Source organism: Chelmon rostratus, chromosome 10 (genome assembly GCF_017976325.1).
Source record: "Chelmon rostratus isolate fCheRos1 chromosome 10, fCheRos1.pri, whole genome shotgun sequence".
Classification (NCBI taxonomy): domain Eukaryota; kingdom Metazoa; phylum Chordata; class Actinopteri; order Chaetodontiformes; family Chaetodontidae; genus Chelmon; species Chelmon rostratus.
In genome coordinates, this window is record NC_055667.1 from 23,886,634 (window position 1) to 23,914,288 (window position 27,655).

At 44.5% G+C, this 27,655-nt stretch overlaps 1 protein-coding gene across 5 annotated transcripts in view; it reads right to left on the bottom strand.

Annotated features, from left to right (window-relative positions):
• hspg2 (heparan sulfate proteoglycan 2) overlaps positions 1 to 27,655 on the bottom strand; it is a 94,401-nt gene that overhangs the window by 12,564 nt on the left and 54,182 nt on the right. For 4 of the 5 annotated variants that reach the window (XM_041946738.1, XM_041946740.1, XM_041946739.1 and 1 more), the window contains exons 30-64: positions 24,332 to 24,402; positions 24,111 to 24,175; positions 23,887 to 24,027; positions 22,926 to 23,117; positions 18,737 to 18,829; positions 18,548 to 18,640; positions 18,212 to 18,442; positions 17,985 to 18,098; positions 17,759 to 17,886; positions 17,198 to 17,284; positions 16,498 to 16,556; positions 15,521 to 15,685; positions 15,285 to 15,395; positions 14,943 to 15,043; positions 14,420 to 14,600; positions 12,047 to 12,106; positions 9,693 to 9,815; positions 9,429 to 9,581; positions 8,556 to 8,716; positions 8,222 to 8,299; positions 6,511 to 6,646; positions 6,227 to 6,378; positions 5,576 to 5,720; positions 4,870 to 5,013; positions 4,009 to 4,143; positions 3,674 to 3,855; positions 3,344 to 3,539; positions 3,021 to 3,200; positions 2,627 to 2,887; positions 2,252 to 2,414; positions 1,110 to 1,207; positions 747 to 1,013; positions 507 to 619; positions 243 to 390; positions 9 to 125 (exon numbers count right to left, since the gene is read on the bottom strand). In XM_041946738.1, the coding sequence (XP_041802672.1) occupies positions 9 to 125; positions 243 to 390; positions 507 to 619; positions 747 to 1,013; positions 1,110 to 1,207; positions 2,252 to 2,414; positions 2,627 to 2,887; positions 3,021 to 3,200; positions 3,344 to 3,539; positions 3,674 to 3,855; positions 4,009 to 4,143; positions 4,870 to 5,013; positions 5,576 to 5,720; positions 6,227 to 6,378; positions 6,511 to 6,646; positions 8,222 to 8,299; positions 8,556 to 8,716; positions 9,429 to 9,581; positions 9,693 to 9,815; positions 12,047 to 12,106; positions 14,420 to 14,600; positions 14,943 to 15,043; positions 15,285 to 15,395; positions 15,521 to 15,685; positions 16,498 to 16,556; positions 17,198 to 17,284; positions 17,759 to 17,886; positions 17,985 to 18,098; positions 18,212 to 18,442; positions 18,548 to 18,640; positions 18,737 to 18,829; positions 22,926 to 23,117; positions 23,887 to 24,027; positions 24,111 to 24,175; positions 24,332 to 24,402 (4,844 nt within the window). The remainder of the gene's footprint in view (positions 1 to 8; positions 126 to 242; positions 391 to 506; positions 620 to 746; positions 1,014 to 1,109; positions 1,208 to 2,251; positions 2,415 to 2,626; positions 2,888 to 3,020; positions 3,201 to 3,343; positions 3,540 to 3,673; positions 3,856 to 4,008; positions 4,144 to 4,869; positions 5,014 to 5,575; positions 5,721 to 6,226; positions 6,379 to 6,510; positions 6,647 to 8,221; positions 8,300 to 8,555; positions 8,717 to 9,428; positions 9,582 to 9,692; positions 9,816 to 12,046; positions 12,107 to 14,419; positions 14,601 to 14,942; positions 15,044 to 15,284; positions 15,396 to 15,520; positions 15,686 to 16,497; positions 16,557 to 17,197; positions 17,285 to 17,758; positions 17,887 to 17,984; positions 18,099 to 18,211; positions 18,443 to 18,547; positions 18,641 to 18,736; positions 18,830 to 22,925; positions 23,118 to 23,886; positions 24,028 to 24,110; positions 24,176 to 24,331; positions 24,403 to 27,655) is intronic. The other variant, XM_041946741.1, reaches the window with a different exon arrangement.

A 27,655-nucleotide genomic window follows, 5' to 3' on the forward strand; every position in this document is an offset into this window, starting at 1 on the left:
TTCCTTACCATCGACATTATCGGGCCTGAAGTTGATTTTAATGCTGAAAGCCTTGTAGGCATTTTTGATGGTGGGCAGGGTGAGGTAGGACAGGGGTTCCTGGGCGAAGTATGGCATCACTCTCTCTGAAAAAGCAAATTATCTCATAGTTGGATGCAGACAGCTGTGCAGTTCGTACTCAAAACTTTTCTTTCATTCATTAGCATCCCTTCCTGCAGAACTCCCCGCCCCCGCAGACTGACCGTGAACTTGAAGCGTGGTAAAGGCTTCCACTTTGCCCTGTTTGTTAGAGGCCGTGCAGACGTATGTCCCAGAATCCTCATGGGTGACCCGAGGGACCGTCAGCACGTTCACCTCCTGGAAACACTTCGGAGGCAGCTCCCCTTCCACCTAGATACAGACACAGTAACAAAAACAGTATTTTAAATAACACCAGCATCAACAAAACAAGCATCTTATCATCTTGGAACGATCGGTTAATTGAATTACAGAAATCTCTTGGTTACCTTGGACCATTTGATCTCAGGTACAGGGTATCCTGAGGCCACACAAGGCAAGACTGCATCAGACCCAACTGTCACCTTCTTAGTCTCAGGCAGCGCAGCAATTTGAGGGAGGGCTGTGGAAACGGGCAACGGATTTAAATGAGGGTGGTGGTGACAGCTTAATTGCCAGCATAATGCAGCAGTGTGTGTGCAAGTGCATGCGTGTTTGTGATGGAAGGAATGGGTTTTTTTTGCACTCACACTGGACGTTGAGGACCACCTGGGACTGTACTGAGCCTACATCGTTGGTGGCCGTGCAGCGGTACTGCCCGGCGTCGGCCTCCGTCACCTGCTCGATCTTCAGCATGCCGCCCTTCACCATGATATGAGCGGGCAGAGACCCGCCGACTTTACTCCACTGCACTGTGGGCTCTGGGTCACCAACAGCCTGGCACTCAAACTCCACGGAGTTGCCTATCATCACAGTCTGCACCGAGGTACGCACGTTGATCATCACCTTTGGCAGGGCTGCGGAAAAGAAAAAAGAAATGAAAAGAAACATGTTATATTTGGCTTTGAAGAAACAGGGTACAGACTTGTGCGTTTGCAGGGAACGGAACAGACCTTGGATGGTCAACCTGGCAGTGTCCTGAGCCTGACCGTACACACTGCTGGCTCTGCAGATATAAACACCTTCATTGCTCTGCTCAAGGTTCTCAATCCTGCAGAGAAACATTAAAGTACACACATGAAAACAAGCTCCACTTCACATGTTACACAGTGTTTAAAGGAACAATTAAAGGATAAGTGTGGTGATACTCTGATTCTTCCTACTAACAAATCAGACAACAAGCAGCCACACTGTTGCACTGTTGCACTGAATAACATGCTGGTTTATCAAGATGAACATAAGGATTCGATCCCACGTCCTGTACACCGTTCTGCTGCTTTAAATACTTGCTAGAGCACCAAATACTTGGCTGAAAATAGTAAATTTACTCCTGTTTGAGTAACATTTGCTATAGACTGCAGTGCCCAGCTGTCATGCCCCGTCGTGTTTGTTGAGGTTTTGCTCACTGGCGTCATGTTGTTGTCTTGCACTTCCTGTTTTATTGTGGAACCTAACTGTCCTCTCGTTTCAGGCCCTTGACTTCCTGGTGTGTTTCCCGCCTGTCTGATTGTCTGCCCCGCCCTGATTGTCTCCACCTGTTGCTTGTTACCTCGTGTATATATTGTCTGCGTTTCCCCTGTCCTGTGCCAGATTGTCTTGTATGATCCATGGTTTACGTCAGTCTTGTCTTTGTCACCTTGCCTTGTCGACTTAGACTCATTTTTGTTTGTTGCCTTTTGAGAAATATCCTTAGCGCTTTTTGTTATTTTTGATCACAGAACACCTTTTGTTGTATTTTTGTAAACTGAGAGATTTTTGTTATTAAAACAGCTTCAAGCCTTTTGTTTTCCTCAAGTGAGAGTCATTGCACTTGAGTCCAGCCTCCTTGTGCCTGAGCGCTCTGATACCAGCTGGGAGATTAGAGACATGGGATGGACTGAGAGACAGATTAACACGTTGTTGGTTTTGTTATTTTCATGGGATTTGCTGACAATGATACAAACACAGAAGATCAGCAGCCATAATCATACATTTTATGTAAAAACTGTGTAATAGGAATAGGCTGAGCTGTAAATACAGGTTGTTAAAGGGTAAAACTGGCAATCTGGTCATTAGACACACACATCCATACATGCAGTGCTGTTGTATGAGTCACCTGAGCACCCCGTCTTTGATGTGGTGGTTTGGTGGCAGAGCTCCTCCCTCCTTCAGCCACTCAATTTTGGTTTCTATTCCACCTGCTGCTGAACAGGTGAACTCCACTGCACTGCCCTGGGCCTTAACTTCAACCTGGGGCGACACCCGCACTGCCAAGGGGGCTACAGAGTGAAAGACAGAGAGAGGGTTCAGGTCTTGCTGTGGTTAAGGATTATCACTATTACACACCTCTTCACAAGTCAACTTTTGCTAATTATTTACACCTGTAGGGGAGAGAAGAAATATTTTTGTGGTGCATAAAAGTCTTTAAGTTCCCATTCATTATTCATAACGTGTCTGATATGTCAGATCATAATATCAACAGCAAACGTACATCTGACTGTGACTTTAGCGAGCACTTCGCTGTTGCCCACTTTGTTGGTGGCCACACACTTGTAGCTCCCGGCGTCCTCAGCAGTGGCCAGGTTGATCTGCAGATCCCCTCCGTTAACCTCGGCCCTCGGGGGCAGGTTTCCATCCAGCTTGGTCCAGCTGTAGGTCAGAGGAGGAGTGCCATGGGCCAGGCACTGCAACCTGATCACCTCCCCGACCCGCACAGCCACGTCATCAGGCACAGATGTGGCATAAGGAAGGGCTGGAGTAAGGAGAACAACCGTTCACGTTTATTTCTCAAGAGATACAGGTTTCAAAATAAGACTTACTAAGTCTAGAAGAAAAGTAATACATTGAAATAAAATGACAGAAGACAGCAAAACCACAACACTCACTCTCTACATCCAGCATGATGGTGACTTCGGTGGTGCCCATGGTGTTAGTGGCGGTGCAGATGTATTCTCCGGAGTCTTGGCGGCCCACGTTGGGCAGCACCAGGCTGTTGTTCACCACCTTGTGTCTCCAGGGCAGAGGAGAGCGCAGCTTGGACCAGGTGATCGTCGGGGACGGGAAGCCTAGGAGGGCAGAACGTACGTTCAATGCTCATCTAATCTTAAAACGGCGATTTTAATAAAGAAGAAAGAAAATATTTTTGTTCTTGTAGCTTCACAGAAATACAGGACAGGAATTCCAGCCGTGTAATTTCAGCCATCATTACCGTGGGCCTCACAGCGCAGAGTTGCGGTCTGTCCCTCTTCCATAACCACCAGCGGCTCTGGAACAGAGGCCCTGGGCACTGTGGGCACTTGAGAGCCTCCCTCAACCATCACCTCCACCCTGGTCTCGGTGGTGCCCTCGTTGTTGCGAGCTGTGCATACATACATGCCGCTGTCCTCTGGACGTGCCACTAGTATCTGCACAGGAGGAAAAAATGGACGGATCTCAGCATGCAAAATACACACAATTACACTTATTTCAAAGACTGGATCTTTAAACAGCAACACAGCAATGTTGGCTAACTCCAGCTGTTCTACAGATGTATCAGTACCTGCATGACTGCGTTGGACTCCATGGGCACGGGGCTGCTCAGCATGGTCTTGCGGTTGCTGTCCAGCCTGTGCCATGATACTGAGGGGCGGGGCTCACCTGACGCCTGGCATTCCAGGTTAATGGGCTCACCCACCCTGACACGCAGGGGTCCAACAGGGGTGACGGTGGCCACAGGAGACTCTGGAGGCACAGAGACAAAATACTGGTATGGCTCTGGATCGGAACAGCCACTAGAGGGAGCCCTTCACTTTGAGGTTTGGGGGTGTGTGATGACGGAAATGTGCCTCTTTGTGGTAAAATGAATGAACGCATGCTGATATGTGTGTTGCTTACCTTTGACAATCAAAGACACGATGGTGTGGGTGATGCCGAACGGGTTGCTGGCCACACAGCGGTAGGCGCCGTGGTTCATAGGGCGCACACTGGTGATGGTGATGACAGAGCCGTCGGCGCTAACTTTAACATTATCTGCAGAACAGAGGAGCGAATAAACATTACAAGTGCTGTAAATGCTGCGATTTAAAGGGGCAGTCCACACATTTTCACTCACGTGCTGCAGTGTTGTCGTCTGTGGCTCTGAGTGGCACTTAAAGTTTTAAAAAATAGCCCTGATGATGTCATTGTTGAGACTTGTTTTAACAGGTCTAGGACTTGGAGGTCTAATACTTGAAAGAAGTGGCCATTCAAGACAGCAGGAGTCTAATGAAAGATGCATTATGGGAAGTGTAGAATCTAGTATTTTTGTCTCTTTTCAGTCCCCCAATTTTACAGAAGAGCAAAACCAAATCGCTGCAGTAGCCCTTTATGATGTGTTGAGAAGTTTTAAATCTCGGGTCTAAGACACCCTTGAAGATGATTATAATTTCACAAAAATTCTAAACAAGGATCAAAGCAGATTTGAAGAAATGACTGAACACGCACATTTCTTTCATTTACCGAACACACACACCAAGCACTGGTGTGTGTCGAGAAGAAAAGCCTAAAAGAACTCATCAGATCTTACTTGGCTGAATGAGAATACTTCAGCGATGCAAAAATGTCTTGAGGAACACTGAAGTCTAAATTAGTCCTTAAATGAAGTAACAGAGGAGCAAGTCATGGGTGGACTGCAGCTGTAATAGCTTGCAAATAATGAGATCATAAAATCAGAACTCATTAAGCAGGTTTATTCCTCAGTGTGTGTGTGGTTATTACCTGGCAGCGGCTGGTTGCTGGCCCGTTTCCACTCCAGTCTGACAGGCTGGGCGCCGCTGTAGACCCTGCACCTGAAGCTGGCCGACTCCCCCACACGCACTGTGGCGCTGTGGGGCTCAATGGCGATGATTGGACTCTGAAGACCTGCGGCGGAAAGCAGCGGTTTGAGCTCAGCACAGGTTCTGTCTGAACATTAGTGTTCACCATCTCACTTCATTTAGCAGACTTATTATTCACAGCAACCTGAAGTGATAAATTACTATTCGATGCGGGCATGGGCTGCATTGGCAGGAGTTAAGGAGCTCAAACGTCGCTGAAGTCCAGGAAGGAGTGAATGAGGATGAGATCATGGGACAGTAGCAAGGAAAATCGTTCAATCTGAGGTCACGTTGGCCTCCGCTGGAAAGTACGACTGGAAAGTTCATTCATGAAGCGAGGCAGTGTTAGTCTGAGAACAACACCCTGCCATGTAATGCCTCTCAATGACGCTGCCATCAAGTGCAATTTCCTTAGTGAGAATGACTGCCGAGTTAATCAGACGTCAAGCACAGTAAAGAAAAGTGGGAACATTTGAAAAAAGAGCAAATATCAAAACGGGTTTTTTGTTATTATTCTGCTGAGGCACAGAAAAACTTTTTTTTCATCTCTCGGCAAAATGGGAGCTACTAACACACCTGTATGAGTCCTAAAGTGCTGTCTTACTTACGCGAAGAAGACGAAGTGACAGACACAGAGACGGAGGCCTGGTGGACATGAGATCCTGGATTTCCAGGGTTGCCCTGCACCCGACAGACATACTCCCCGGAGTCCTCTGGGGTGGCTGACGAGATACGCAGCTGACTGCCCACAACCTGCACACAGCAGACAAGACATGGAGCCACTTCGGTTCAGCTTGCAAGAAAACGCATCATTTTACTTGTAATACATTAATACTACCACCTATACTGCTACTGGCAAATAGTGCTATATAATTCTCCAGTAATAGTACCAATACTGGCAATAAAAAGTAAATATGGGCTGAGTCATTCTGGAGAAGGATTGTTGATATACAGTGTGATTACAGGTTAGCATGCCCTTGTCCTGTGCACGAGCATGAACGCCACCTGCTGCTGATGGGCTGGAATAGTGTTGTGTGACCTCTATGATATGCACACTGCAAAAGAGGATTTTGAGTATTAGCTTGCCTAAATCGACACATACTGTACCTGAAAGAAGGACTACACAGGGGATCCAGATGCTCACTTGTTCATATGTTAAACAAGCTTATGTTTCTGCTCCATCACATTCAAAAATCTAGAAATCCATTACCATTGCCAGCAGTGATGCATTTTCCATTTTTGCATCTATGTGTGAGTACCTGGTGGTTCGAGGAGAGGCGTCCGCTGGCTCTCGTCCAGGTGACTTGGGGAGGGGGGTTTCCAGGGGCAAAACAGCTGAGCTCCAGATTCTGGCCCTCCTGGATATCAGCCATAGACGGCTGGATGCTGACCACTGAGGAGCTATGGTCCGCTACACAAACACAAACACCACATCAAGTTTCTCCTCCAAAAGACACCATCATTCTGAACCTTATGGCCTTGGTTATTTTTTCTTTCAACTCCTCCAGTGGGCTGATTCTGTTTGACTGCTGTGACATCTCACCTTTAAACACAGTGACTTTAATGGGAGCGCTATTTGAGCCAATGTTGTTGCTACCGACACACATGTAGGTGCCCGAGTCGGACATCTTGATGTTGGGGATGAGCAGAGTGCCGATGTCGGTGCGGTCCATGCGAGCCTGGAGAAGACACACCAATAAGTGAGGGGATTAAAAACCTCTGTCACTTACACCGCCTACGGCCGCCATGACATACAGCACTGTGCATCACATTTCAGAGCCATGATTTCAACAATATTTACACCAGAACACACACATAACTCGTGAAGACAAAGCACATGACTTACCTCTCTCGTGTCCCATGAACCAACACAAATATGAAATTGCCGACATTGTGACATTACTAGCTAAGAGCGACACAAAAGCACTACAGCAAAGATCTTTAAGACAAGACAAGAGCTGTTATTGCTGCAGTTCAGTCTTTCTGTAAATGGATTTTGATTCATGACTTCTACGGCACGTTACTTTGTACATGAAACTGCAAAGTGGTGGCAGCATTTCTACAATGATTGGTGGGGTTGTTAATAAATCATGATCAGTGATGATCAAATTTACTGCATGATTTTCTTGATTCTAAAAAAAGAAAGAAAGATGAATGATTGATGACTTTAAAAATGATGAAAGAGTTAGAATGGACAGCTTGTGAGTCATTGATTGGACTGGATGGAGCATCATAATGAAGTTCTTAACTGTAAAATCAGAAAATAATCACTAATCAAAGCCCTGGAAGTCAAATCCTAATAATATATCTCAAATCAAATACTTCTGGCTCATGAGCAATCAACAACTTGACTTGTTTGTACACTACCCCACATGGCAGTCAGAGGCCCAGCAAGGCTGAAAATGAGCTTTCATAAAGTTTGGAAACACCTCAGAGGGGAGGGGAATCAGGAGGGGAGGGTCTGGGGAGGGATTACTGTATCCGGGGGGTGTTGGGGCATCCGCGGACAAAGCTGCTTAGCTCCGGCCCATTCAACCGTGAGGGGGGCTAAACCGAGCAGTGGCTGAGGCGGGCCCTGGCTCAATGTGTGTCTGAACCCATTGACGAGTTTTCAAAGCAAGCCGTTTGCTAGAGCATACAGAATTTCTGCGTGGTCGCACGGCAGAGCCCGGCTCCCCCTGGGAAAGGCTGACACAACGCAGTGGCTCTCTGAGGCAGAACTAAACAGGCCCCGGAGCCCTCATCGACTCGAGGAGGGCTGTGCAGAAACCAGACTAACACAATACCCCTTTGGGCAGGGGAGGGGGCAGCGGGTTGCGCCTGGCACGGAGCAAAATATGTCTGAAATACCTACAGTACCTACTGTATACATAGTCCTGTTAATACACTCAATGGAATGATGAGGGTCAACTGGGCGCTGAGAGCCCAAACACGTCAGGGATGGTATGATGTGGACAAAACAAAACAAAAGACTATGGAACACTTTAATTAACGAAACGCAACATGAAAACACGTACTGCATGCAATTACGCTAAGAAGTCAACCAGACCCAGCTAGTTGGTTTTAATGTATTTGGCAACAGCTCTAGAGGGATTTAGTGAGCAGCTGGGGCAAATTAATGGGATTTACAAGGTGTGAATCAAGGACACGTTTGATCATGCACTTAGTCGACAACGTGTGAAGACGGGGTCAGTAGAGGACAATTGAGGTGAACTACGAGACAGGACAGACGGACAGCGGACAGATGGACAGACCTGCAGCTCCTCAATACGTCTCTGTAACACATCGAGACTGTTGCTTTTAAACTGATGGAAACCGTGAGAGGGAATGGCCTGAGCAAACGTCAGAACAGGGTGGGATCAAAAAAAAAAAAAGGGGGGGGGGGGAGACAAACAGAAGGGGAGGGAAAAATAAAGGTAAATGGTCAAAACGCTGAAACATATAAACTGACACAGTATGATGAAATACCATCGGCAGCGGACACACCTTGAAGTGCGAGATAGAAATACAGCACAGCAGAATGTGAATCCAGTTTTAATCCACGTTAAAGGCGTCATTCAGGCACTAACACTGCAGGGGGTGTCTCACCTGTGGAGGGATTTGTCCTCCATTCTTCAGCCAGGTGAGCTTCGGCGTGGGCGATCCCGATGCGCGGCAGTACAGCCTCAAGGTGTCGCCTTCGTGGACTCCGATATTTTGGGGACTGACTTGGACTTGGGGCTGGGTGCCTAGGCCACTTGGGTTAGACTCTGACCAAAAAAAATGCGTCACGATCATTCAAACACAAAAGAAGCAACAACCTCAACTTCTTCAGCTTGACGGTTCATGATTCAGCAGTGGCTGTTTACTGATTTCTCTTCTGTGACAGGCTAAAACGTAGCAATTACAGAAAAATAGAAAAGAATCGTTAATCAATCAATCAATTAAGCAGCAATGTCACCTAGTGTAGAGGTGCTAACATTAGCTAAGATTAGCACCATAAGCTACTGATCCCAGACCAAGTGAGACTGCAGTAGCAAGATTGCTCATGAACGAATCCATTCATCTGTGGAGGGTTGTGTTATTTATTTTTTCAGCTGCACAGTCTCGTTTTAAAGCAGCGGTGAGCTAAAGGCCTCAGCTAAAGCTAATTAACCTCTTTTCAAAAATAGTTTCTGTTGCTTCAAGCTAGCTGTTTTCTCAAAAAGTCCTTGAACCATTGAAAATGCACTGTAAAGTCATGTGTCCATAACTTAAGGGGACATTTGCAATGACTTACAAAAACCCTGTGGAGACTTAACCCAACGTACCTAACCTTAACTGTAATCACGAACGTTTGTCGTAACCTTAAACCAAGTCTTAACCATAACATCAAACTGAATTTACATTGCGGGACATTTTGTCCCCCAAAGTGTGCAAACAGCTTTATGTTGGCCCCAGATGTAACACGCGGTCACACTCACACATAAACACAACACATACTTTGGACAAAGAGGGAAACCCGTGCTGTGTGCTCCCCATGAGTGTTCAGGGCCTTGCAGGTGTACTCTCCCTCATCAGCGGGGTCCACTGCTGTGAAGGTCAGGACGCCGCCTCGGATCACAGCTCGGGGACTCATTCTGTTCCCTGGACCTCCTGTAACAATCACACAGTTACACCAAATCGTACAACAGGAATACAGAAATAGGCCTTTCCACTCAGATCGCTATGAATAAATCTCAACACAGCTGGCGCCAAACATCGTACCAATCCATTCAATGGCGGGGGTTGGGTTTCCAGTCACTGTGCAGCGAAGCTCTGCCCGCTGGCCCTGCTGGACATTGAGCACTGAGGGAGTGATGGTGGCCACGGGCTGGGCCCCCTCCGCCGCTACAGAAGGAGACACATCAGTCAAACACAGCTCAAAACGGAAAGGGAGAGTTCGCAGAGGCAGGTGGTGAAATAAAGCGTGGTAATGCAGACTGATCTATCGGTGCGGCGGTGAAGTGGAATATGAAACCTTGTCGGGAGTCTAGAACCGCTGCGTGGGCATTACATTAAGCAGTGGGAATGCTTTTGATTACGATGAATTGATCAGACTGAGAGGGAGAGAGAGTGATGGCCTCTGCCCATGCCCCCACCCTCACCCTTGGCAGTCTAGATCCTCAGAGCAGACGAAACAGATGAGATGTGGCAGGCAGACCTTGGCATGGCCTCTGGGCATACTGCTGTCTGTGCCAGTTTGGCTGGCTGCTAGATCAAGCCTGTATGATTCCAGGGTGACAGAGCAATAGAAAGGCCTCTTTCAGAGGGGAGGGAGGAGTATGAGGCTATCTAAGCAGAGAGAAAACCCCTGGGACTGTTGTAGCCTGGGCCGAGCTTTGACTCTCTGACCTCAGTGACACCAGCGCAGAGGCGTTTCTTTGGACTGTGAGTATCCAGGTGTTTTTGGAGTCTCTGTCATTGGTTTTGTGGTCGAATCAGCACATCGGGAGATGAACTTAAAGGGCCGATTCACCCAGATTAAGAAAAAAGCATAATTTCTCACTTCACTGCCTCTAGTGACATCTATCCAAGAGGGTAGTTTGGCTTTTATCTGTCCAGGTCTTCACATAACTGTTTGCCTCCACCGCATAAAACATGGATGTAGTCTCTGTTGCGTCATCCGTAGGTTTCCGAAGAGCCACGTGAAGCTCAGTGACAGCGGCTCCGGCCGACGCCATCCAAAAAGGGCAAAGGGGTTGAGCAAAGTCTTCCAGCTAAATGCTACCGATAAGATTCTAATGAGTAAAAGGTGACATATTTACCATGTTGGCCATCTTAGCTTAGCGTGCTAGCATGCTAACATGTGCTAATTAGCACTAAACATAAAATACAGCTGAGGCTGATGGGAATGTATTTAGATTTGCAGGCAAGTACTGATCACATTAAAAATTTGGCCTGATGATGGCGCTAAATAAAAGTTAATGGTTATTAGAATTCTTTCTGAAGGGACTGGCTTCATGGCTGGATACCACTAGAGGTAAGTTAGGGAAAAATGTTTTCTTATACTCTGGATTTATGGAATCTTTAACGTCTTAATGACATACAGTATAATCTGATTGCGTCTATCGGCATCACATTAACTGCACTGAAACAAGACCTCTCACACCGGACACAAGTCTGCTATCCACACTCAGCTTTGATGTAATGAGGTTGTGATGGGATGTATTAAGCACAGTATGATGTTTGAAGCCCAGATGACACCTGTTTCACGGTATAGCATGTTTCCTGAGGAGAAACAGGAAAGAGCAAAGTGTGAAGAGAGAGAAGAAGAAGGAGGAGAAGGAGGGACATCTCTTGTCTCTGAATGTGGAGACACCGTCACCAGCATGAGGCTCCTGATTATGTAGAGACAGACTAAATTATTTGTCGAGATGTGATAAAATGTCTCTTTTCAGGGGTTAAGTAGCAAATAAACCTAATTCCATTAATTCAAAGTGATTTTTTTCGTATCATCTACTTAAAATTCATTAAATTACAGCTTTTTTTTAATGTTTTTGTCCACTTCAGAGGGACATTTTACAACATATCTCATTAGTTCTATTGACGAATGTAACATTAATGTCATCTACAATACCAGGTTTGTAAGAAAGAAGTAGAAATGTTTCTGTTTTTACAATAAGGTTTATAGTTACTAACACTCAGTGTGATATTTCTCTAATAATGGAGACTTGATTCGACATTCATGAGGAGTTGCCCATAAGAATGAACATGCACTTTTTCCTGCAGTGATGGACCCCAATGAACCCAAAGAGCCAGGTAGGCGCCAGTGATGCTTATGTACAATCCAAGCATCAGCTCTTAGCAAGGACGGGAAATATGCATCTTCAGGTCTAAATTGAGCTAAAGACGCTCGCTCACGAGCGGCGTGTAGGACAGCACAGATGTTCTGGGCCGTCATGTGTGGGAGTGGGTGTGTAGAGTTTCTGCAGCTGCTGCTTGGTTGATTGTACACGGGCGCCACTGGGCCACCAGTATATCCATGCCGCGGAAGATGAGTGCATGCGTGACACAGAGAGGGAGAGGTGGGTCCTTCCAGGGAGCCCAGCAGAGAGGAAACCATGCCCATGCGGACTTACGCTTTCTGTGTCCTTCAAACATTTCATAGGCTGTGTAAAACATCTGAGTCTGTGAGGCCTCTGGAGTTGTGGGAGGAAGGGAGGGAGGGAGGGGGAGGGGACAGGTAAACTGACAGGTCAGGTTTCAGGGTAACAGCAGTTTACCTCCCATCTCCCCCGAGACACTTCCCCACATGTGGGCCATCGTAGTTTTGTCCAGTTCATTCCAAACAGCAGCACACGTTTTAAAAAATACCATGAATTTGAATTAAACTGGCACCAATGTTTTTTTCCCCCCATTTCAGCTCATGGTTAATTTTCCTGCTTTCTTAACGATTATATATTATCCTCCTCATGGTTGGTGCCGTTTAATTCATAGTTATGTGCATTCAGTTTTCACACTTACCTGATAACATTCACCGAGAACACTGTGAATTAAAGTATGCTGCTCCGAATGACCATTTGTTTGCAACACTTCATGCTTATCTCACATTGTGCACCAACTAATAACAACGAGCCTCCAAAATGCTGTGAATTCAAAGATACACAAACGTACACACAAACACACTCAAAGATCACGACTATGTGAACTGTGCAGCAGCACGAGAAGAGATGAAGCTATGCAGAGTAGCCACACATGAAACATGCAGGTTAGTGGCAAGAAGCAGTTTAAACACTGAAACACTGGCTTCATTTCAGCTGCTAAAACGCTGCCATACAGCTTGTGGTTATGACACGTCTGATATGTCTGATATACTGCATGTGAATGAGCCCAATCCACGAATTAGCAAATCACTGTGATCAATCGTCGTTATTTTAATCAATTTTCTCTTTTTCACAAAATATTTTCACAGTTAAGATAAATACATTACAGCGTGACATGTGTACATTACATCAGTTAGAAATGTTTAAAAAAAATGAGTAAGACTAAAATCTTTACAGAAGCACCTTTGGGTATATTTGTAATCATATAGCCTTTGAGTCATGAATGAACAAACAAACAAACAATAAATGCAGCCATTGTGAAGTAATTAAGGGTTAACAAAGGGTTTTAAATGCGGCCTGTGATTGTTGAGGTGTAAGATGTTCTCAGAGATATATATATAAAAATATTTTCTTACAAAAACACTTGAAATTGCCTAAATGTAAACACACATCATGCAAAGTAATTGCATTCACATGGCCAATTCCCTTGGAAAAAAAAAAATTACCAAAAAGAAAAGAAATTCTAACATTTCTGATATATCTGATTTCATAGAAACATTTCAGGATAACATATTTCAGTCAATCAAAAAAAAAGAAAATGTGCCAACATTGACAGGATGTAAAGAAAAAGACCATAATATACAATTGTAGATTATTATTGACAAAATTAGGATTAAAAAAAAAAAAAAAATTCTCGCTTTTTCTTCTGCATTTCAGGCCAGATCTTGAATTTTTTTACCAACTAAATGTGACACAAACAGGACCGAGACGAGACGACAGGAATGAAGAAGGGATTTTACAGCACATTTAGGAAGTGAATTCAGTGACAGGTTTAACTGACTGCATGGCTGATAGCACCGTTTTTTTCATTGACATTCATCATCAGGAAGATCCGGACAGTTAAACAGCAGATAGGAGGGAATACTGCATGGAGTGGACCAACACAAAATCAGGGGGAGTGGGGGGTCTTCCTACTTCTCCTCTCTTCCAGACACACTGAAGTCCTCTTTGAATGTCAGTCGCAGAGTCACTAAGCACCAATCGTGGCATCCACATTCCTTCTCATCATTATGCACTACAGCTCAGGCGGGATGGGGGCCCCGGGAGCCCAAAGTTAAAGACACCAGAATCCAGCACCCTGCTTGTGAAACCTCTAACAGCAGAAACCAGCAACTGCACCAGTGATCGAGAAGCAAACAAACCACCACCGATTAATTCAACCCACGTGGGAAAAGAAATAAACAAGAGGAAATAAAAAAAATTTACAGCAACAAAGAGCGCTCTTTTGGCCTAAATGTAGTGGAGGTGTCATGACTTTGAATGCCCATTAGTTAAACCTTAAACTGCATACTTGACCCACAAGCTGTATTTCTTCATCTAAAGTCCAGATGATCAGAGACGTACAAGACAGTGAGTTAGGAAGAGCTGGATTGCATAGTAACAAGACATGGCTTCTCTGAGAGCAGAGGGCAAAAGCATTGTGAGTTAGAACTGCAAGCTTGTTATGCTGTTAACCCGGAGCTGAGTGTTTACGGTGCATGATGAGAAAATGCAGTAAAACAGAGAAGCATGCACCACTGCAAGCTGAAGGCGGGGGTGGACTCAAGTGTAGGGGGAGGGAAACTAGCCAGAGCTGGTAGGGTAGCAGGGGGTGATGGGTAGCGGAATGCGGTGCCGAGGATCACGAACCTGGCACGTAGAGGATGGCATTGCCCTCGTCCATGGCAAACATGTTGGAGCCCGTGCAGACGTAGACGCCTGCATCCTCGGGCTGGACGTTCTGAATTGTCAGGATGCCGTTGAAGTCCATGGCCCTGTTGGGCAGTTTCCCGTTACCCATCCGGGTCCACACCAGGGTGTAGGCTGGTGACTGTGGAGGGGTGAGCAGATACACACAAGTCATAATGCATGCAATCTCAAACATGGGAGCTGCTGTTGGGTTGCAGACCAAATACAACCGTTCTGTTGTGTCTGCTCACAGAACAGTGGCAAATATGCACCAGTTTTAGGCTGTCAATAGCCTGCAAGGCTAGCTGTTTCCCCCCGTTTCCAGTCTTCATGCTAAGCTAAGCTAACCAGTTGCTTCAAATCTAACAGACAGATGTAAGAGTGAATACGAGTACTCGCAAAATGTTGAACTATTCCTATACAGGTACAAATATTCTGAAATAAACGAGAAAGTAAAATAACGATGATCATCGACCAGTGTTACCTTGCTCTTCGCAGTGCAGATGAAGCTGACGGTAGACCCCACCCGGACAGTCTGGGCTTTGGGCTCCTCAACTGTGACCTCAATGGGTTTGGATTGGACATCTGGTGAAATGCAGAGATGGTCAGATTATGGTGAAAGCAAACAGGTCAACACACAGAAAAGCCTAATATCGTGAATGCACCACACCACAGTCAGCCAACCGAAGAATGAGGTCTTACATAATCCATGCATAAGTAAATCCATGTGGGCAACCACAGACGGTATCTACAGCATTTAGTGTGCTGCAAGAAGTTTAATGAGGGAAAAACCTATTTGCTAATTTGGCAGTGAGACCATACACACTTGTGACAACAATTTCAGCACGGCTTCTGTTGGTGCTGCGCTGGTCTCTGCAGGTACAGACGTAGATGCCGGCGTCACTCGGCTGGACGTTGGGGAAGTACAGCTCTGCGCCTGCACAAACACGTTGTATAACATGTCATCACATGTGGATATCAATTATACGCAAGTTATGTATTCAGATCAGTTAAATCCGAACATCAAACATGCTTTAATATGCGGCTGAAGTGAAGCCGTGCCTTGTCTGCGTCTGTCAGCGCTGCTGGAGATGGGTCGTCCGTCCTCTCTGGACCAGTAGAAATAGTGTGGAGGACTACCAGACACCTGACACCGGAGAGTGACAGGGCCACCCTGGGATGCCAGGACCCTCTCTGGATAAACCTTCACCACCAGGGAGGCTGCAGCTGCAAAGCGCAAAGGTCATAACAAACTGATCAGGAGAATATCAAAACAGATGGAATCGAAGAGGTATTTCACAAAGAGAGCTTACACTTTTTTCTGTCTCACAAAGCAAAACTGGGTGGACACCATCCACCGGTGACCACTGTGTTTAGCCGAATGTGGTCAGGGGGTTTAAAGTAATAGCTAGAAATATGCTTATTTGCTTTCTTTCCTGGTTACAAAAAAAAACAACCAATCTGATATCTTTTGGTTAAATATGAGGCTACGGTTAGTTGACTTAGTTTACTTAGCTTAGCATGAATGCTTGAAACAAAAAGCAAGCCTGGCTCTGTTAGAGGGAAACAAAATCCGACTACCAGCACCTCTAAAGCTCAGTAATTAACACGTTACATTTTGTTTGTTTAATCTGAGCAAAAACTGCAGTGTAAAAATGCCAAGTTGTGGCCTTACAGGGAGTCTCTGCTGGCTGACTGGAACACTTACTGGCAGACTGCATCTCTGGATTTGCTGCTTGTAATCTTCATTAAACTGCATTGTTATTTAGCTGGATTTTAGCTGGAGCTGAAATGGCTCTGGTGTTTTCTGCCTTGCATGCTTCTCTTTGTTTACTGTACACCTGTAATAGGCCTGCCTTCATTTTGCAGGACCATGTCTGTCATTCGATGTTCAACTTCAGGCCAAACTTAATTATTTGTAGTAAGTAAATATTTTAAGCACAAGAACTTTTTCTCTGAAGAACCTTGGCATTTTTCATATTTTCTATCATGAACACGGCACCGTTCAGTCATATTCCTAAAGCCAAATGGAGCCTTACCATCGTATGGACGACACTTCTCTCTCTCCTGAGGGTTGCCAACATATCCAGGAGCACAACTGATGATGGCAGGAACACACATAGAAACACAACTTAACCCCAGAGATAAGACAGTGTTTTATCCAGCTCAAAAACAAGGAAAAAAGCGATGACACGGGGGAGCCATTACTTAAAATAAGCAAAATTATCTTCCAACAGAACAGGAAAATTGCACTTTCCAAGGTTTTTTAAAACAAGTGAAAACATCTAGTCTTAAAGAACACAGTTATATAAAATGTAGAGCAGTCAGACTGAAAACAAGTATATTTGTCCGGATGCAAAGACATTCTCACTTTAACAAAGCACTTTTGTACTTGCCAGTGTTGATCAAACAGCTTTATGACGCTGGAAATGCTAGTTTCAAGCATTAAGTTACTCAGAACCAGTAATAAAATCTCAGTAAGAAGATGTAATATCTCATTAAGATTATTCAGAAAAAGAAAAAGCTTGTGAAAGAAAAAACGTGAAATACTATGAAAGATATTTCACCTTACTGAGATTCCACTTCTTGCAGTCAACAGCTTATTTCCTGAGTCGGACACTTGTGAACTAGTGAAAACTGCAGTTCTGGCCTCTACTGCAATTCATCAAAATGGACCGCTCGAGATAATTTCAGTAAGTGTTTCGACCCGCATCAGGAGAGCACGTTGGGCTATCTTACCGTTCACAGTACTGGCCAGTGTACCCTGGCTGACAGGCAGTGCACTGGTAGCCTCCATTTCCAAGGCTCTCACAGGTGGGGGAGAACCTGTTATAACAGTTACACACAGAGACCATAAGCTTTTAGTGCAGAAACAAGATTCATTATCAGTCGAACCTAACAAGTAATTTAAAATCACATTCATCTTTTGCTGCGACTAGAAAAATATTTCTAAGGCAATTTCATGCATGCGTTCAAGCATGGCAGAGTACGGCAAAAGAATTAAAATATTAAAAAACTAGTGGATTTGCACTGAAAGTAACTATATGGAACATTTTAACGACAGATTCAATATACCGCAACTTTTCACGAGCACAAAATCCTGATGTGTTCAAATGAAGCAACGAGGAAGATGTCATGTTATCGGCAGGAAACGGGTTAATAATGGAAATGAATCAAAGTGCAGATTTTGCATGACAGTAGAATCTGCTGTAAACAAGAGCAAGCAAGTCGGACGCAGAGTCGTCTTGAGCTATAAATGGAGGTGGAATGTGAGGTCTTGGTATCTGTGCCAGGACTCACTGGTTGTCTGGGTCAGTGTGAGGGCAGGCGCAGGGCTGGCAGTCCTCTGGAGTGCCAACAGTGGGGTCACCGAAGAAGCCGGGAGCGCACTGCTCACAGAGCTCCCCCTGAGTGTTATGAAGGCAGCTCTGGAAGGAGAAACATATCGTGTTTAGAGATCTGTCCATCTCGTTAGGGTGCTATAATACGGCCACAATAAGACCAGTATCAGTTTAGTGCTTCATACCGTGCAGATGCCAGTCTCAGGGTGGCAGGAGTCAGAGTGGCCGTTGCATTCACAGAGCTCACAGTGGCCAAGGTATAAACCTCCTCCTGTGCGAGTATATCCAGGTGCACAGTCCTTAAAGAGACATTACGTTTTAGACAATGACACATCAATTACCTTCAGTCTGCACTGATTCCAGTCAACAATTCCAAAAACTTCAGAGGAATTCAATTAGCGTGAATTGTTACCTGGCAAGAGAGTCCCTGGTATCCAGGTGGGCAGCGGCACTGCTCCACCTCGAGGGCCTGTGCCAAGCCGCTGTAGTTAGGTACCGCAACCTCCATGTTGATATCAAAGATGCTGGAGGACCGCATCTCTGTGGAGTAGGATGCTCGAATCAGGATGTCATCCAGATCAGCCAAGACCATCATCAGGTGCTCTCGGGTGGCGGGCATGCCATCAGGACGACGCCAGTATTCCTGAGAAACAAAATGAGAGCTCATTGATGAATTTAAAAACATCATCACATCACCAGGCCGGATGTTTGCTGATCACTGTTCACCACGTGACACAGTGCCACTCACCTCTTTGAAGACAACCTCAAACTGGTGAGTCTCTCTGCCGCCCTGCTGCCTCCTCTCCCAGGGCTGACGAGCCACCAGAGTGATGTCGTTACCCTACAGGGACAATGCTGCCGGGTGAGCAAAAGCTGCAAATGCATGTAACCATGGGAGAAATCGGTGAATCAACAACAACAACAAGGTCGTACTCACAATAATCTGGATGTCGCCATCATCAAGCAGTGTTCCTCTTGGGCCAGCCACATAGGAAATGGTGTATTTAAGCTTCCCGCCGTAAGAACCCACCTAGAACATGGTTCATAAGGAAGAGGCTTTAGATGTTTTGCCAGGTGAAACAGTGCTGCAAAATATCAAAACCAGATGGTTAGATGGCAACACAGTGCAGCTGCATCAAATCCAATGCAGGAGAAGGATGTGAGGGAACTTTTCTTTAACATGTGATAGCTGCCATGTTAGCAGGATTTAGATTACTCGTAATGGGGAATACCACTCAGCCTGTCAAGACAGTTGTATAATGTCCTCTGTGGCTCTGGAGGAAGTCTAAATGGAATTACCCCAATGACATCATAGTGATGTCATCAGGGTTGTCTGAGCATGGGTTGAGGTTTAAATTTTTAACATAAAGCCTGCATTACAAGCCAAGGGTGTGGGGTTTGAAAGAAATGTGCATTTAAAAGGCAGGGGGGTTCTAATGAACTATGTTATCCAGCTGCATCATGGGAGTTGTAGGGTGCACAGTGTTCAGAGTTTTCCCAAAGTTGGGATATCTGCTTCGATTTTAACCATTCTTTTTTTTTTTATTGTTTGCTTGTGAGTGACTTCTAACTGTATTTAAGAGATATGAGCAAAAACACTTACATGTGTCATGATAACATGGCAAGAGAAGGAATGTAGGACAAAAAGTCAAGAGCTGGGACAAACTTAAATGGGAATAGGGAGTGTGGTCACGTGGTGGACTGGATAGAGAAGGACTGAGGGTCAGTGGGGAGGCTGGAGGATACTAAAGGTGCTTTAGCTTCCTTGACCTTGAAGGGTTGACCAGAGATCAGGAGGGGGCGTCACTCCAGAGTTCTCACAGTTACCTTATCCCCTGTGAACTGCGCTGGGAGCTGCCAGTAGAGCAGATCGTCCTGGTGCAAGCTGAAACCTTTGTAGACCAGAGCGTACTGAGAGGCAGAGGAGGAAGGAGAGGCATAAGAAAATAAGCCACAGATGGAGAGAGAGGCAGCGAGACTAAATCATAAGCAGGCAGAGAAGCAGGACAAGCAGGCGAGCATGCCAACGAGTAAAGCCCTACAAGAATCTCTGGACATATGTGTGACATACAGCTAAACTCCTTTAACTACACGCTCTCTGGAAGGACTGCGCCTAAAGGCTCCGCTGACAGTTTGATAACAGCATAGAAGTCGCACTGTGCCTTGTCTGACAACTAAAACAACCTCCACTGTCCAAAAATGACAGCGCCTCAGTAAGAGGCTGCTTTAAACCAAACAACAGTATAATCACAGACTATTGTAAAACCAGTGTTTCTCTCAAGTGGACAATTACAGTGGCAGCAGTGAGTGGGAGCTGTTTGCTTAACAGTGGAAAATACCACCCAGTCAATCAGTGGAATTGTGTGAATTATCCGTTCTTTGGTAGCAATAAACTTTAAGTATAAGTATACTCTGCACTACTTCAGTACATCATAATTTAATCTGTTAGGTGCTGTTACAAGTTTCTGAACTACACATTAACTGCCCTAGACAAACTCAGGACAAGTGGTTGTTAATTAACTTTTAAAGCTTCACTGTCTAAGACAGCATTACACTTTCCTATGAGTATGTGATACGAGGTCAGCCAGTCAGTCATGCCACTGTCTACCTTGCCGCTATCCCCAGAGGCACTAGAGGAAGTCTTGCTCACTGTGTTCTTGCTCTGTTGATCAGGGCCAGACCCCAAAGAGAAATACAAGAAGTCACCAACATGACCAAGAAAGAGAAAAAAAAAGGCTTGTAAACTTCTTGTGATCTCTGACCGAGTGTACCTGCAGACGAGGAGCGTGGCCTGGGGAATAGGGTTGGGGTCTGGTTGGTCTAACTGAAGAGGAGATACCAGACGGAGGAGAGGGGGGGCTCAGGTTGCGCAAAGACCATCGAGAGGAGGAAGAGGAAGTTGGGACCCGAGAAGAAGAAGAGGAAGAAGAAGAGGAAGAAGAAGAGGAAGAGAAAGAGGAGAAGGATTTGGAGGGAAAGAACGGAGGGGAACCAGCTCTTCCATTGGAGAAGTTAGACAGGAGTGCCCAGACCTCATCATCCAGCTGTCTGACATCACCCTGGGGAGGCGGAAAAGTGGGGTACCGGAGATACAGGAGATACGTAACCATGGGAACAGTGAAAAAGGCAGAGGCGGGGTTTAGAATTTAGTTCTTCCACAATGTGCTCTGACGTACGCCACTGTAAGAAGGTGAACATGCTGAGTCATGCTTTTTAGTCTATGATGCTTGGATGTGCTGCACGACAAGGCTCTGGTGGATTGCTCTCAGTCCCAGCGGTCGGATCACACAGATAAAACACATGAATCAACAACTTCTTCTCCTTCCGAGAAACTTTTCGCAGACTTTTCATACCAACTCAGAACTCTTTGTGATTCACACACATGCACACGCAGAGTCTGACAACATGCTCCTGCTCAGTCAATCTTCATCAAACTGAGGTGATTCTCCATGCTGCTACATCTATGGACCAAGTGGATTTATCTCCATAGATGTCCACAAACTGTGTGTTAGCTTATAACGACAGAAACACTGTGCATCAAGGACTCTCGTTAGACGTGTGAGTGTTGCCTTCACTACGACAATCTACGGCGCCGTTCATACCCAATACCTGGCTAGCTCTTTTGGATCTGTGGGCGCCTTTCCGTTCAGAGGCCAATAGGTTCCAAATGGAAGCATCCTTCCTTAGCAGCTCCTCTGACAAGTGCGAGTCACTCTATTGATGTGGATAAAGCAAGCTCTTTGATCACTTTCCTTACCACTGAGCTGATGGTATTTGGGAGTGTTATGGCAGTGTTATTCGAGCAAAGTTAAACTGTATGAAGCTCTTTAATGGACCATTAATGATCCATCCATTGACATGGCTCATGTGATGTGGAGCAGAAGGCAATGTCTGCGTGCAATATGCACTGCGATGTAAGTGGTCAAACCTACAGAGACACTTAGTGGCTGCCAACAGCTGCATACACTGCTGTAAAATACCATGCTTCTAATAAATAATTCAGTAAACATCAAGAGACTATTAAAACCATAAAATATAACGGTTATCCATAATTTATGAATATGCACCACATAAAAAGTACAATTCAGTGTATCACAAAATGCCACATCAACAGTTATTTCACGCATGCCAGACAACACTGGACTTCAAACTACAGTCACGACATGACAACCACTGACTGGCGTTACCGTACCTGCTCTGCTCGTTTCATGCGAGCAAAGAAAGAATCTTTCTATAGAGAGTGGAGGGGCAAACACAAAAAAATGGATGTTATGTAAGTCAACACTGGGGGCCATTAAAGATGGAGTCAGCGATTCTGCAGAAATATTGTTAATATCTGAACTCAGCAGCCAAATAAATACACACATCCCTTCAGTGCACTTTCAGAAGCGCCACCCCCCCAAATTCATGGCTGCGCATTTCCCAAAAGCCTCAATGAGTTAGGCTACTGAGGCGAAGACGTGTAATTCAAAATGCAAAGAATGTGAGGTCTGCTGTAGCAAGTAAAATATCTTTATACGAACTCGATGTTATTTACGTTTCATTGCTATCATGGTGTAACGCCATTCCTCGTGGGCAATGACATGGAAGAGGGAGGTTAGCCTGCAGAAGCAGAGGAGGAGGAAGAGGTCGAAGTGCAACTGGTTCCGCTGTTGCTGATTGACTGGAATAGTGTTGTGTGGTTTTTTACCCGAGCCACTTTGTTTTCCATTTAAGGGGCCAGGACTGTGCACAAACACCGGATTTATATTCAACGCGTACACAGAACTGACAGTTAGCGGACCGGGAGAAGATATTCCCTGAATCTGACAAGTGTACTGGATTAGAATCACTGACTGCACCTGTGAATCTGTGGACACTACTTTAACTGTGTAAACACACACATTTAAGAGGATAAAGCTAAATGTAGCAACAGAGGCAAAGAAAGCTGAAGAAACAGAATGAAAAAGCAATCCGCTTGAAAGGAAAGACTGGCTGAGGTCTGAGGAAGCAGCAATAGAATAAGAGTGCTCTACAAGTTTCTGATGAGTGCAGCTCTGCCCCTTATATACATCATCAAGGGGTTCATGGTCTTCCTTGGGCTTCTTCCACTGACTTAGTGACTGTGTGTGTGCTTTAATACTGACCTTGTCTCCCTGGTAGACCCCTGGGAGCTGCCAGTAATGAGGCTCCTGTCCCAGGTAGTCAAAGTTGCTGTAGGACAGCTGAGTGCCTTCAGTGGAAACCTCCACAGTGAAACCAGTGGAGATGCGGTTGGTGCGTTGACGGTTCACCAGAGCGAATCCCTGGAAGTTCCCTGGAGAAAAGACTGAGGACACCTGCATGCACACATTTGAAAATGCAATCAAATCAAGCTCCGGTAGACGAACAAGAATAGAAAAAAAACAAGAATTTTGATGGTGATCGGACTTTGCCAACTGCCTTTCAGGGAAATACGCAACATCAGTTTATGAGAAAGCTGAGAAAACAAACTAGACTTTGGTTGTTGAACTTGTCTTGACCCTCAGGGATGAATTAAGTTCAAGAGTAGATGATGTATCAACTCCAAAACATAAACTTTACACACATGTACTTTTAACATTTAGGAAGTGACTATCCAATAGTTTAAATATGCTATAACTTTCACTGTTTCTTGATACTCTACCTGTCTAGAGTTCGACTACACTGCTATGCTGGTACAGTAGACCACAGCACTTAAGAGTATTGCTTCCCAACCCATTAAGCTTTTTTTATTTGCATGTGTAAGGCTTATATGTGACCATACAGAAATCATAGAGATGTCAAAAGGTATCCTTGCAGTTATTCACTTAGCAGGAAAGAGCGGGGAATATCAGTCAATCTTTGGCCAACATCACTGATAGATATGATCTCAAAACTGCAGTGATGAGGGTGAATTTAGACTTCCTTAAATTTAGACCACACACATCTTCTCTCTCTGAAGTAAATGTTTAACTCTCTTGTTGATATGATCTTTATGGCCAGGCTGCTTTGTTCAGGGCAAACTTGGTTCGGCTGTTCAGAGGTTTAAATGGCCTCTTCTTGAAATATGAGCCGTTGCACTGTAGCTGTACCACGAAAAGGCCTTACCAGGTCTCTGTAGTAGGTAGAGCTGGAGCACTGCTGAGTGACGCCCATACAGAAACAGGACAGGCAGCCATCTTTGTTTTCCGGGCTGAGATGGAAGGTTCCAGACTTGCAGCTGGAGCAAGATGGACCTTCAACGTTCATCTGCAACACAGGATCAAGGAAATGAGACACAACGGAATGAGTCCATTCTAGTCTGCTAAATGCAAGCGTCTTCGTTTGACCACCTTGCAGCGGCATGCACCACCATTGCAGCCTTCACTTCCTCTTTGGTCACAGTTATAGCAGTTACCTGTAATAGGGCAGTAGAGAAGATAGTTACAATAAGTGCCTACACTAATTCAAATCTGCAATAATGACGTTAAAGGAATTTTTGCAAGTTTTGTTAATTAAAGCTAGAAGATAGAACAATATCTGTCATGTTCCTGAATCAAAATACAGCCTGTACCGTTGACTTCATTGCCGCCAACACTGCATCTCTGTCCAATCAGTGGGTTGCCAGTGTATCCTGCAGCACATCTGAAACAAAAATAGACAATGTGTTTGAATAAATATTTCCAGTCAAGGAGGATACAAGATTTAACTCAAAGCACAATGAGGCAGGAAGCTGGGAAGCCTGCAAGAGGTGATACATTTGATGAATCGTGTCCTTTTGGGAGTCTTCTTGACCCAAGGCAGACGTCAACCACGAACAAAGGACTGAGTCATTCAGACAAGGAACATACGAACAATTTTGTTATTCCATCCAGTAAGTACACATACACACACTAAGCATTAGTCTCACGTTCACATGACCTAAAAATCAGAGGCACCCAGCTTTTTGCATTGAATACAAACAGTTTCCCCAGAGAAAAAAAGATCATGAAATACTGCTTGCACTGGAGATGGATGAAGCATGGCCGCTGCTAAAACATTCAACATGTCTCAGATGTTGATTCCATCTCTCATATGAGCGTGATACAGCTGAAACTGAGGAACACCTTTGCACAGGAACACTTGAACATTAACAGAAAATCAGAAAAATACCACCCTAAAATAAAAGCTTGAAAAAAACAGAACTGTAAAGCAGAGGTGAGCACAGGTGATGTAATAAGTTGCAGAAGATGCTAAGCTGCTAAGGAGGAAAGTTATTTTCGGATATTGTGACACAGCAAAGCAAAACGCCTTCAACCCAAGCAAACAACGCCACTGCCACCAGAGCAAAGGCTAATCCAACCACAGATCTGTGCAGGCTGCCCTGAGGGCAGCTGCTGTCAGTCTTACCTCACCTGTCCTCTGGCAGGTCCGCAGGTCAACAGCCAACAAGAGGACTTCCATGCTATGAACTTGCTTTGGGAAAGCCTATTCAAACTAACTCCTGAGACGCACAGTAGTTTCTAAAGTGTGGTTAACTCAGTCCTTAAAGTCAGTGTTGTTTGGGAAATAGAAAACACATCAAAGGAGATGAGGCCATGTGGAAAAATGTTCATAGCTAAAGGCTATTAAGAAATGACATACAGCTCATGATAAATACACATGACAAAAATGTGGTCTCACATCACAATCAAATTAAACTAAATAATCTCACAAACAATTCAAACCTTTCTCCTGAAAATGATACAGATCTTGAAAACTGGGTCTATGCATTCCTAACATTTCCCTAACTGCTAATGATAAGACAGTTCTTCAGTGATAGACCAAACCACAACGCTGCTTGTGGAAATATTGGGTGATAAGCATCCAATGCTTTGGTCCTACAACTGCTGGGCAGATTGCCATGAAAGTGACTACTTGATATTCATGGTCTCCAGGAGATGAATCCAGTTCTTTTCAGGCACATCCGGCCGTCTCTTATTAACAGCTACTCAAGTAATATCAAAATGTAAAGTACCATTTGCTAAAAGCTCATGCTCCATAGAAGACTTCCACTTACCATGAGCTTTCTGAGAGCGTAATGCTTGTGTCAGGTGATGTAAATAGATTTGACACGGCATAATAGATTTATGCAGAAAAAACTTTCCACAAAAGATTTACAAAACAAAAGGCTGGATTTTGATTCAATCTACTGTGGGCATTATTGGTCGTCAGAGGATTAAGTCCTATTGCTTTTGGTGAACCATTGACCTTTTGTTGAGTTTACCATATGTCTTTAATGTCGACTTTTCAAACAAACAGAATGCCATGAAATTTACTGAGCACGTTCATGCTCCCTAATCCATCAGAAATAGTCTACAGCCATGCCAGCAGCTATGTGATGTTAAATACTGATTCTGATGTTTAGCAGGTATCATTTTTACCATGTTTACCATTACAGTTTAGGATGTTAACATACTAACATTTGCTAATTAGGACTTAATACAAAGTACAGCTGAGGTTGATGGGACTGCCATTAGTGTTCCAAGGTGTTTGGTCATCAACCAAAGTACTGGAGAAATGAGCAAAGGAATAACCAAGATCATTATAATCCATCCTCCAGAGACCATAAATGTCTGTAATAAATTCCATGACAATCCATCAGCATGGAGGATACTGACATAACAAGATCGGAATGTTGGTTTGTCGCTTTCAACTTTTTCATACAGATGCTTTAGTTATTATTGCAGCATCTACAGCGACTAGCAGGATAGTAGACTCGTTTGTAATGTCATGACTGGTTCTTCATCCTTGAAATTTAACATTTTTTTAACATCTAAAAAAATAAAACCCAAAATGTTGAACACGATAGGGCTCTCTGATTTAAAACACTTAGCACACAACAACACATTGAAAACACCTTTACAGACATGCAAATGTGAATGCAGGAAGCATGACTGATAATGAAATGGTTGGGGGTAAAACTTGAGGTAGTGTGGCCAACACAATGGGCGAATGTATACAAATAAGAGGTACTAATGCTAAGCTCTCTCTTCATAGCAGGATTTTGTGCAATAATTGATAATAATAAAATATATCTTAAAGCCATTAATATCAAAATCATGACACCACATCAGGATGGCATTTAACATCTGCAGAGTCCCTCTAAAATAACACAGTGTCATAAAATCAGTCCCTTCATTAAGTCCTATTGATGTGGTTGCAGTAACAGACATAAATATCAGGATCAGAGCCTAGACGTATAACATAAAAAATAAAATAATGAAAAACAACACATTGTTCGCTAGTCATCAGGAATAATTTTGATAGGAATGGCCAGCCTTCCCAAGACAACATGAAGAGAACCCGCTTGATTCCTTTTTGGCTTTGCAGGCTTGCGATCTCCGCTTAAAAGCTGCAGTAGGTCCAAAACACTAGAATTAGGGTTTGCCTTCTTTTTCTGCTGGGGTTTTTTAGAAACTTTCTTTGCAGTGGTAGCCTTGGTTTTAGGTGGAGTTGATTTCCTTCTTACTGTTGTGTTAGGCTTCTTTGCAGTAGTAGCCTTGGTTGCTTTTGTGGTTGTGACTGTCTTCCTTGTGGAATTCTTTGTTTTGTGAGAGACTAACTTAAATGAGTTGTGGTCCGCCTTCTTCTCATTTTGGTTAGAGTTACCCTTGTTTGGCTTTGACAATCTCTTTGAATTGCCTTCTGAAGTCTTTCCACCTTTCTGAACCTTTTTTAGAACTGGTTCATCTGATCTAAAAGCCTTGTTACGTCCATTGTTTTTGACAGGTAATACAGAATCCTTTGCATTGACCTTGTCGGGCTTTGCAGGGTTTGATTTGTGAGATGGTGGCTCCAGTTGAAATTTAGTGATTGTTGCTTCTTTTTGAACTTGCTTTGGTTTTGTTCCGCGTGGCTGTGAAACTCGTTTCGCTGT